This window comes from Dipodomys merriami, unplaced genomic scaffold, assembly GCF_024711535.1.
Source record: "Dipodomys merriami isolate MVZ:Mamm:240054 unplaced genomic scaffold, mDipMer1.0.p SCAF_7, whole genome shotgun sequence".
In the NCBI taxonomy this organism is placed as follows: domain Eukaryota; kingdom Metazoa; phylum Chordata; class Mammalia; order Rodentia; family Heteromyidae; genus Dipodomys; species Dipodomys merriami.
This window is the reverse complement of record NW_027206290.1, coordinates 27,147,349-27,159,370: the sequence shown is the minus strand read 5'-3', so window position 1 is coordinate 27,159,370 and position 12,022 is coordinate 27,147,349. Positions and strand designations below refer to the sequence as shown.

Genomic DNA, 12,022 nt, shown 5'->3' with positions numbered 1-12,022 from the left:
GAGGTTGACGGGAAGAAATGGGTGATGGGAGATGAAGAGGTTAGGATTGACCACTCATAATGATTTCACTGGCTTTAGACAGATAGGGATGTATTGTATGGGGACCTGGGCAGTTAGGATGTACCTAGAGTGGGACAGAGTTGACTTCTATAAATGTGGTGGTTTGATGTTTGATTGATTCAGCTATTCAAGAGCAGGAACCGGTTAGGACCTTAAAATGTAATCATTAGAATGTGTGTAAATTATTCTAGTATTTCCGTCCTTTACTTGGATGTGTAGCTTTCAAATTAGGAACATCCCATAATCTGTTCATTCAGTTATGTGGGGACAAATTTCAGTTGTTCTCATTTTATTTTTGGCTATGGTGAATAAAGACTCCAGGAAAAATGAACAAGTAGCACTCTTGATACTTTTTTTAACAGTCCTGATAATTTTGGGGTTTTATTGTAAGTATATAAGCTTATTAAGATGCCAAACTCATTTTACAAGAGAAAAAGTGCCATATAATAATTCCTGTACCATTCTAAATGAGCTGCTGAGTGTTACTGCTAACACTTGTCGTTTGCATCATTTGCAGTTTAAATCTGTTATTCCACTGTGACTGAAATTATCTTATTGAGGTTTTGATTTTTAATTTTTCATGACAACATAGAAGTGTCAATATTTTTTTCTTTATCGTAATTGATAATGTCTTCTCATTCACTCTAATTTGAGGGACAGCTTGTTTTTCTAAAGGCAGATCTTTCCAGTGTTGTTACTGTGGACAGTTTGATAATAATGTGTCTTTATATTAAATTGGTTACAAATCTTTGAATTTTAGTAATATGAATTTCTATTTCTGTCCATATATATTGAAAGTTTTCAATTGTCACTAATTTGTATATATAAATTATCTGACACTTTCCTTCATCCATTCTCTTGAGAAGTTATTAATATATATGTTCATTTTCTTCATTATATATGATTGGATACTATTTATCTTCTTTTTTGACATGACTAAATATCTATGAAAGATAGTTCTTCATGTTTGATATTTCTATATTCTCTCTTGTCAGGCATGATGCTGGAGCTCTCTAAAGAAATTGAATTGCTCAGTGACATAGTTTTATTTTCTTATTTAGAGCTTTTACTCTTAGTTTATATGCTTATGTCAGGCATGTATCATGTATCAATTGTGCTCTCTTTTAAACTATGGTGAACCTTTCAGAGAGTAATTTAAATGTTTTAGCAATTCCTTTCTTAGCTTTTCCTTTCTTAGCTATTCCCTCCCTCCCTCCCTTCCTTCCATCCTTCCTTCCTTCTATCCTTCCTTCCTTTCTTCCTCCCTCCCTCCCTCCTTGTTTCTGTCTCTGTCTCTGTCTCTGTCTCTGTCTCTGTCTCTGTCTCTGTCTCTGTCTCTGTCTCTGTCTCTGTCTCTCTCTCTCTCTCTCTCTCTCTCTCTCTCTCTCTCTCTCTCTCTCTCTCTCTCTCTCTCTTCTTTCTTTCTTTCTTTCTTTCTTGCCATAATTGGGGCTTGAACTCAGGGCCTGGGCATTGGCTTTGAGATTTATCACACAAGGCTGATGCTCTCCTATTGAGCTATTTCTGGCTTTTGGTGGTTACTTTGAGATAAGAGTCCTATGAACTCTCCTGTGCAACCCGGTTTTGAGTCATAATATTCACACCATAGCCTCCCAAGTAGCTAAGATTAAAAATATAAGCCACCAGCACCAGAACTATTTTACATCTCTATAGTTTCATGTTAAAAAACCTGAAGTAATTGAAACTTTATGTCCAATTACTTTGTGTATTGGTCACCTATTTCTTTCTCTCTTGGTCTCTCTCTTTTTCTCTCTCCCTATTTTTCCTATTCTTTGATGCATTTGTTTCCTCAAGGAAACGACCAACTCTGCCATCCTTTGTAGTCTAATTTCATTCAAAAATATTTTCTCTATGCTGAGTAGAGTTTCTGTAGACCTGTCCTTTCTGGGTTTTGTATGTAATGTTTTATTTGAGAAAACTTGCTGTTTTTTATTCATAAGATTCCCAGTGTGCCTGTCATACTGCAGGGTAACTAGTGCACCTTAACGTCATGGTTTAGAGCACCATCTCTGATCTACATGAGGAACTACAGACTCTCATGTGTGAGGTGTGTTCTTCAACCCCTCCCACCTGATACCTGACACCTGAGGTACTTGTTCATAGCCAAGAGAGACATCAGCTTCTAGAGGAGCCTCTGTAAAAGTCAAGTGGGTAATGTGATCTAGCTTCCTTCCATATAGGAAAAATGGGAGTTACAGACTTCCTTTTAAACATGCCAATGGCATGATTCTGAAAACATAGACAAAACCCTAACCCAAGTTTCCTGCTCAGATTCTCAGTGGTTCATGTTTTCCTGACATGGTTTTATAGACAGAAATGGCTCTGTTATGTTATCATCATCATCATCATCATCATCATCATCATCATCATCATCATCATCATCATCATCATCATCATTATCAGCATCATTGTATTTGTTTGTTAAATACACCAATGAGAATGTTCTCTTTCAGATACCAATCTCTAATGTGATTCATGTTATTTTTCAATTATACATAATATATTATCTGTTCTTTTAAGTAATTATACTGTTAAGTCTTAAGAAAAACATTTACCACAAGACCTTCATTTGGTTAGATTCAGCATGTAATATTTCCTTGATACGGAATGTAGGCATAGACACATTTTCTGGCTGACCATCTCTCTTTCTATTTGAGGCAGGAGGACAGTGTTCTCACTACTGTGTTCAAATCTCTGTCAACATCTAATTTCCATAAGACTTTTCTAGCTTTTCTGGACATGCTACTTTTCTAGTCAGCTATCAAGCCTTTCTTAGGCACTGTAATTTCCCAGGGCTTCATACTAAGTTAAGCTTATGCTTGTTTTGCCACTCTGACAAATCTTTTGGCAAGGACATAAAACTGGATCTTGCCAAATATAAAATAGTGACTTGGCCATATTAACTATAACTGAATAGATCCTTTTCTTCTAAACCTTCTTTCCAGTTGTTTACTTAAAATTCACAATATTAAGAGAATGTTAAAAATGAAATACAAGAATAAACACTTGATTGCTGCTTTTATTTAATTTTTTTTATAATTTAGATTCCGCATGAATGGCAATAAATGGGTCCTCAGCAGAGTTGCTGATGGAAAAGTGAGCTCTGCCATCATTGCCAACAGAGATTCTGATTCCGGTGCAACCGCCATCAACTTTATCTCCAGAAATGACATCACAATAGGTCCCAGCAGGAAGGCCAGTTTGCAAAGTTGTTGACAATGACCTGAAAAATAAAGTTTAATATTTAACTTAAATTCAGCACAGAGAAATGCACAAGAACAGATTATCTCTAAAACAAATAGACAGTTTAATTTGGAATGAAGCACTCCAAGCTGACGAAGAATCAATTGATAGAAAACCAAAACACAGAGAGCTATATAATGGATATAAGATTTATGAGGTCAATGTTTGTACTACAGATGTAGCAACTGTGACCTGTAAAGATCGATCATCTGTGGTGATAGGTATGGAAATGCTAGCTCTTTAGTATAAAGAAGAAAGTGGAATAGATTGAGTGGAAACATTCAAAAGGAACAACCACTATTATATAACAGTATATAAAAATTATATAGTATAACTATATATTGAGTTTTAATATTAAATTTGCTTTATTACTTCTTCTACAAAAACAAGGATTAAGTTTTGAATTTGCCATAACTGTTCAAAACATAAAGAAAATGTGTTTCTAGGATGCCAGTAACAATTTGAACTAGAAGAATAAACAATTGAGTTTTTCTATGCAGATGGACATACTTGGAAATATAAAATCACGCTTCTGAATTTAATTTCATTTCCCACCCAAAAAAAAGCCAGTGATAGAGAATCTTATCTCTTTTATTATGTATGGATGGAAGTATCATTGTGAACACCCTACGTCACTACATATACACACAAAAATTAGGGAAAAAAATATAAAGATGACTTCTTATTGGTAGCTACTTACCAGTCATCATTGTTAAAGACAATGAATCCTCTGTTTCCTCTTCCAAAAGCTACTTGGTTGCTTCCATTATCCCACCAATTGGTAAAAACCTGGCCATCCACAACATTTCGAAAGGCAACCATGTTCCTACAAGTACAAGATCACATGAAATGCTGCATCTTTCAACTTCAGGAGATGAAATCAAGCATTAGATTGGGGAAGGTCCCTGTCCAGGAGTATCGCTAGGTAAATAAACATTCCCAACCTGATTTGACGCCAGCGATGTTCACAGACCCAGCCATTGCCACAGGTGGTGTCAGGGTTAATAGTGACTTCTTTAATAGCTCCATTATTGTTGGGAGGCCCAATCCAGTCATTGACATCCTTAGAGAATGCAAAATTGCCATTAAAATAGGCATGTGAAAGCTATCCTCTTCCTTTCCACTATTCCAGACCAGACACATTTGCTATATATGTCCCTGCTGTGTCTTTAGTTATAATTCAAATATTCTAGTCTGTTTATATTTCTTTACTGAGTATCATCTTTATGAATTCTTGTTCTGTGGGGACAGTTTTTCAAATTAGTAGTAAGTTTTGTCCTCAAAATTTCCTTCCAAATACTTGTTTCCTATTAACACTATAAATAGATTAATGTCACAGAAATGAGAAGAGAATTACAATTTGGATTACTAGAATTAATGCACATGATTCAAACCAACTTCATTTTGTAGCTAGATCTCTGTGCCTTAGTGACTTCATCTGTAAAGAGAGACTTTATTTTGTTCTTTGAAAAATAAATTAAATGTATGTGATAATGGTTTGAATATATTTCCCAAACTAATATCACTTGGAAATTATTAGCTTTTTCCTTCCATGACAATAAGGAAGTTAAAATTTATTTTTACATTATTAAATGAATGCTTACCATTCTGTTTACATTTAACTAGACACTTGATCAATGCACATATAGTCACCACACGTGGAGTTCAGAGAAAGATGTGTTCATAACTCTAAAACTTACTTTTCCATTCTGAAAATTTCTGTCCCAACGATAGCTGGACATTACTCGTGTAAAGCCATAAGGATGAGCAAGCATGAATCCAACAGCCATTTTGTACATTCTGAAAGTTAACATGATGTTTATTGGAAGGTAGGAAGATGCACACGATCATGTCTAAAGGCAGGTTCATAAGAGTGGAGAACATCATTTCCTACCTGGCATCCCAGAATGTAAGGATGGATGCTCCTCCAGCCCCGTGTCCTCGCTGATTGTCGTGGTTGTCCACAAAGACCAGGGCTCTGTCGGAGGGCATCAGGCCCCAACCTTCTCCCCAGTTCCTATTTAAAATAGAATAATATACATATGTATGTTCCATTAAAATACTTGCAGGAATCTGAATGTCAGCAATAATTCTTAATCAAATGGTTACAAGATGATTTTGACAGTGGATATTCATGTGTGTGTGTGTGTGTGTGTGTGTGTGTGTGTGTGTGTGTGTGTGTGTGTGTATAGTTGTGTGTGAACCTGAAATAATATATACACATATTCCATGCCTTTATGAATGGTTATTTGTATGAATATTTTATCAATAGAATAGAATTCATATTGTGTGATTACATTAAAACAGACAAATTCTAGAAGAATCAAAAATATATCACACAATGTGTAATACCTCAATAATAGATAATATAAAATAAGATTTTATTATATCAAATTAATTCACTAATGAATAGATTTAAGTACCGTCATAGTACATTATGGTCGTTAACAGTACTACAGGGTTATTAAAAATACCTTGTTTTAAAGGACTACACAGTGGATTGGGAGAGATACAAAAGAGACCAGTCTACATTCTCTTCATAAACTGACAACTTGAAGTGAAACTACTTTGTTCAACCATCTAAAGAAAATTTTGTAAATTTAAAAACATGAACTCTAAAACAGAAAATAGAGCACAGAATGAAATTTGGAATAATTCCATCATATGGAAATAAAAATATTTAAGGCACTATTTTTATCTTCAAAAATATTTCGTTGTGGGGGCTGGGAAGGTGGCTCAGTGGTAGAGCACTTGCCTTGCATGCTCAAGGCCCTGGGTTCGATTCCTCAGCACCACATAAGAAAAAAGCCGGAAGTGGCGCTGTGGCGCAAGTGGTAGAGTGCTAGCCTTGAGCTGAAGAGCTGAGGGACAGTGCCCAGGCCCAGAGTTCAAGCCCCACAACCGGACCCAAAAAAAAAAAAAAATTTCGTTGTGATTGACATAGTAATGAAATAGGAGTTAGCTGAGGGCCAATGAACAATAACATTGTTATCAATCTACGTAATTGTCTAAATAAGAATGCTCCAAAATGACAGCAAGCGCTAGAATAAGATGACAAACAAAGCTGTAAAATAACTCCTGTGACGAATGAAATTATGCTTACTTTAAGTAAGACATCTTCTCTCCATTCCACTTGCGGATCACTGTGCCCAGCTTGGCGCCAAATTTGAATTCTGTCACACGGCCATTTCCAAAGTACTCACTGCTCGAAATGGCCTCCCCTCCCAGGTCAATGACCTAGAGAAAACATAAGGAATTGAGAGCAAAACTGGTTTTTTTAGCAGACGTTAAAATATTAAATGTATAAAAAAAGTATGTCACTAAAAATTGAACTTAGCATATCAGTGATCTAGTAAAAATGCTTTTCTTGATATCTATTTCTTAATTTCTCATCTACTGTGTGGTACAACATTAAAAGGAACCTAAAGAAATGGCGACCTGGTGACTGATGTTGATCTCACAGGATCTTGTATATGCATCATAACAATAATAGGTGACATTATGAGAATGACTGTTATGGTCAAGTCAATAACAGTTCTTAATGGTTCATAATTGTTCAATAACTTCATCCTCCAAAGCCACCCGGGAAGGAGTTTGCAAATGGAAGAATTCTTCCACGGAATGGTGAACTCTTTGAGGAACAACTTTATAGCTAATAGTGCTTTAGCCAAATCCAAACTATAACTGACTTGAAGCTCATACAGCTGTATGAGCTTTTTTCAGGCTTCCTTGATATTATCTGGAGATTTGGAATTGAAAGAGTAAAGATTGTAGTTCCACAAACAAGACCAATAGAAGGAATTTATGTGCTTTCTAGTAATAAAAGATAATGAAAGAATTGTTGCTCTACACAGAGATTCAATCATTAGCCCCAAAATACACATCTATATATGTCTGTTACTACTTTTCTGACATGGATGTTTACGAAGATGTATACATTGCTGTACCTCTTGGTAAATAAAAGGCCTGCTCCCTGCAGGGAACCACTGGGTGTTCAGATTATTCAGCTTGTTCAAAACCACCTTGATGTCTCCAGGCCACATGTGCTTAGCCGCATCCAGCCTGAACCCTGCTACTCCAATGCCAATGAGATGGTTCATGTAGTCTGCAATCTTGGTACGAACGTAATCTTTCTCAAGTGCAAGATCAAGAAGACCAACCAGATTGCAATTTCTGACCTGGAGTAAAAATGGTGCAGGTTTCAATAAAACATCATCTCTCCCACAAGAACTGATTTCATTATTTATTCCTTCACGTATTCAACAGTATTCACTTACTGGTCCTTCTATCATGATTTTTTAAGATGCATTAGCTATAATGACATTCTATCACAGGTGAGTTTCTTCTTTGCATATATTTGAATCTATGTGGGAGCATGCATACATACATGCATGCAAGTGTTTGTGTGTGGTGCAGGATAGCAAACGCTGTCCCATTAAATCCCAGAACATGCAAGAAGCAACATGCAAGAAGGAACTCTTAGTTGGATACCATGAATTCTCCTAGCATAATTGCCAAATGATATATAGCATTCTAAATAATATTCAATCAATTAAACCTGCGTTACTCAAGACCTATAGAATTATTTACTATGATTATTAAAAAAATCAGCAGACTTACCTCCTCAGCATTGCCATAGTTATTAATCCCCCCATCATGAGTTTTACATTTCCCATCATTGAAATCCCAGGCAGAGTACGGAACTGCAGGAAAATCTCTGTTATTAGTGTTGTAGTAGCTTCCACAAGTACTGCTTGTTCCTGAACCACCCCCTGAACCACACATGTGATTAATTACAGCATCCACGTAAATACGGACCTGAAACAAAGAGATTTCAGCTTCACTTGAGGCATAAAGCTAAGGCTTTCTAGAATCAAATCAAGCAAGATGTCAATAATCCTCAAAAATTCTCTTTGGTTATTCCAAAGAGATGAAAGTAATGTGAAATGAAGTCCTACAACCATTCTAGCTAGTTAGTCAGATACCTGCATCACTGATGGACAGAGAAAAGTCAGAGGTGCCACAAGTATAAGGAAAGGAAAAGTGCTATTTTGGGGCAGGCAACTATCACTACTGACAGAAAGACCCATGATTGTTGAACATCATCATGTAAAAAGCAGATGGAAGCACTAAGCCTCTTATTTTATCAGCTGTAGAGAGGTCAATAAGTCCCTTCTCACCATCCTCATTGGAGGGCAAATAATTATTTACCATTATAGCAATATAAGGAAGGAAACCTGGGAAATATATTTGGACCCACAAACCACATTAAACTGACAACAATGATTGTAACTAGATTGGCTAAATCCACCACAGAATATAAGAAAATAGATGTATTTAAAGGGCTCAAACACAATGATCAATTTTAATTGAAGTCAACTTTAAATTAAATTGCTCTCCCTTTAGTAGATAAAAGCACAGAAGGAAATCATTCATTTTCAGTTATAAAATATGATTAAAATTGGAAAGAAACAAATAAATAGAAAAATAATGTACAAAGAGTAGATAAAATCTTTCCTGCATCAGATTTCTGAAGAAATCTCAAATCCACTTACTCCAACATTGTTACACCTTGTTACCATGTCTCTGAACTCATCTTCGTTTCCAGATCTTGTGCAGATTTTGTAGCTGATGGGTTGGTATCTTTCCCACCATGGTCTAAAAGGGCTGTTGACTACAATGTTTTCATTTGGTGGGGAGACCTATAATTAAAACAACATTAACAAATCCTGATTATGGCTTCTTTTATAGCATTCAATGCTCTAGAATTTACCTGATAATCTGAAATCCTTTCTGAATCCCAGTATATGCAGGTCCCTACTCTCTAAGAACTTAGAAATACACATTGCATATTAAACATGCCCTGTTCATGTCTTAAAACAAAATATTAAATTAAGGAAAAGACTGAATGTTTTCTTCCTCAGAAAATCCTCTTAGAGTACTCAGAAGTAAAGTAACATGGTGATCTAGCTCACTAAAAGTGGATAGAGTACAAACTGTTATAAACAGAATAAAGTTTGCAACATCCACTATGCACAGTACTCACCTGCACCCCTGCAAAGCCCTTAGGAGCTAAGTACCTCTCACATTCCTTAGCAATATCAACCCAGCGCCACTCAAACAGGTGGACCATTGCTGTCCGTCCCTGTTGAACATTTGGGTTATACTGAGCCCAGCAGAGCCCAATGGCTGAAAGCAACAGAAGGAACTTCATTTTGCTGTGGAGCAGTTAGGGTGCTTTCTAAGTAACTATTTATATTCCTGCAAACAGGCCACTGTTTACAATGTAAATATTAATATGAGTACATATGTAGAGTACAATGTGTTTATTCATAATCTGAAAAAGATAAAGATTATCTGTCATAGCATTACCAACAGGTGCAGAACATTCATAAAATATCGCAGGCATACAATCTATGTGGCCTTGGAAGGTATAATATTTCTCTTTACTGAAGGAATATTAACCTACAAAAACATTTTTTCCTTTAATGTTTATGGATAATGGTTATTTTACTATTATTTTTTAGACCAGATTGCTATTGAATAACAATTAAATTAATTGATTGACAATCATAATTTTGAATTAGAAGTGTAATTAATATTTAAGATAAAAAAATAAAGTTTAGAGGTTGGGAAGGTGGCTTAGCGGTAGAGTGCTTGCCTTGTATACATGAAACTCTGGATTCAATTCCTCAGCACCACACAAACAGAGAAAGACAGAAGTGGCATTGTGGCTCAAGTGGTAGAACGCTAGCCTTGAGCTGAAGAGCTGAGGGACAGCTCCCAGGCCCAGAGTTCAGGCCCCACAACTAATTTAAAAAAGTAAAATTTATTATTTAAACATACATGAACTTAATAAACAGTCTCTAATTTCCCCCTCTACAAAATCATGGCTTTAGTTTTTGGGTAAAATGTTAGAAATTTTCACAGTACTCATATTTTTCTCCTCTGTTATTTTATATCACATATAACACTAAATCAAACTTTCATGTTATTTTTTCTCCTTAATATTAGTGAAAACCTATAAAAGATAAATTTTTTCAGTTTGAGGAAAGAAAATGCTTTTCAATTTACTATTTGAGATGACAATTTTGTTTTGGCCAAGCACTGTGGTTGAACACAAAATAATTTCAGTTGACACTAAGATTAATTTTGAAGTATGAATGAACAGATTAATAAAATAGTGGCTTCACTAGCAGGCTTTGTGAATCAGTTTAAATGGCCTGGGTTATGAGTTGAGAAATAAAGGAGCAAGTTGTTTGAAGAACAGGGAAAAATCACTATAAATATTGTAATTGACCATGAATGCATAAAACCTTAATACTCAAGAAACATTAAAATGACAGCAGTGAAAATATCTATGTGTCAAATGGAAGATAAAATATGGTGAGTTTAGAACGATAGGCCAGACAATATAGGTCCTGAGAGAAGAGCAAAAGAAAAAAAAACCTCCCTGAGTGTATAGGAAGGATGAAGCCTAAACTTTATTTTATTTTAAAGATGCTGTATAGAACGGTTACAGTTACATGAGTAAGGTAATGAGTACATTTTTTGTGGAACTATTGTTTAGGGAAACACAAAAGGCTCTTGTCTCTGTTAAGAGGCCAGATTGCAGGAGAGTGAGAATAGAGAAAGAGAGATCAGTAAGAAGATTGAAAATGGTCCAGAAAACATATGTGGACCTAAGACTAAAGCAAACACAATAAGCTTCAAAATATGCTTTTATGACAGGCTTTTTAGAGACAATCTATTCAGAGAAAGATGAGAGCTGAGGAATGTGAAAAGAAGAATATCACACTAAAGGTATTTATTAAGATGAGGGGAAATGGGGAAGGGCCAGCTGTGGGGGAAGGCATCAAGTGTGCTGTAGGCTTCAATTTTTCCCCCACCAATCACAAAACTCCCCTTTGGCCCTTATTCCAGTCAACCATATGAACACTATGCATATTAACATTAGAAATTTACACACAACTTCATATTACAAGTTGGGATTCCAAATGCTATTCTTCCTCCTACAATACCCTCATCTTCATCGATGATACACTTGCAACAATAGCTACTTCTTTATAAAGCCTACCCTTGTATTCAAAGATTTCTTTTGGGCCAGTCTTGGAAATTGAACTAAGGCCCTAGGAGCTGTCCCTAAGCTTTTATACTCAAAACTAAATGCTTCACCACTTGAACTACAGCTCCACTTCCAGGTTCTTAGTGGCTAATTGGAGATTAGTCTGAAAGACCTTCCTACTCAAGCTGTCTTCAAACCATGTTCTGCAAATCTCAGCCTCCTGAGTAGCTAGGACTACAGACATGAGCAACTGGCATTCTTAAAAACTCCTCTGCAGCTATACAGCTTAAATTAACAATATTAAAATGCATTTCAATTTTATTATAAATATATTGTAAATAAGTAAGAATGTAAAATATCACTACTGTGGAATAAGATTCTTTAAAAGAATACTTTATATCTAACACACATAAAACCTAGCAAATGATTAGCATGATGCCTTAATAAGTGTTTGTAATATACCATTTGTATTCTGGACTTTGTACAGCACACCGATGTAACTCAATCCTTTCCTCATATTTTAAATATATGAATACTGTGCCAGAAATCAGGTAATATGGAAAACTTCACATAACTGAGCAGAGAGGACTTGATATTTGGGAATTCTGTGACAATTACTGAATTGCAAGAATA

General features: G+C 35.6%; 1 protein-coding gene across 1 annotated transcript; it reads right to left on the bottom strand.

The window, feature by feature from the left end:
• Positions 1 to 3,090: 3,090 nt before the first annotated feature.
• On the bottom strand, positions 3,091 to 9,541 carry LOC138817353 (pancreatic alpha-amylase 2a5). Its single transcript, XM_070007858.1, has 10 exons — positions 9,371 to 9,541; positions 8,880 to 9,026; positions 7,945 to 8,142; positions 7,272 to 7,502; positions 6,428 to 6,561; positions 5,219 to 5,341; positions 5,025 to 5,124; positions 4,269 to 4,387; positions 4,025 to 4,150; positions 3,091 to 3,304 (listed from the first exon to the last, which is right to left on the bottom strand). Exons 1-10 carry the CDS (start codon positions 9,536 to 9,538, stop codon positions 3,115 to 3,117), a joined length of 1,536 nt encoding a protein of 511 aa, XP_069863959.1. The 5' UTR covers positions 9,539 to 9,541; the 3' UTR covers positions 3,091 to 3,114.
• Between the last annotated feature and the right edge of the window lie 2,481 nt (positions 9,542 to 12,022).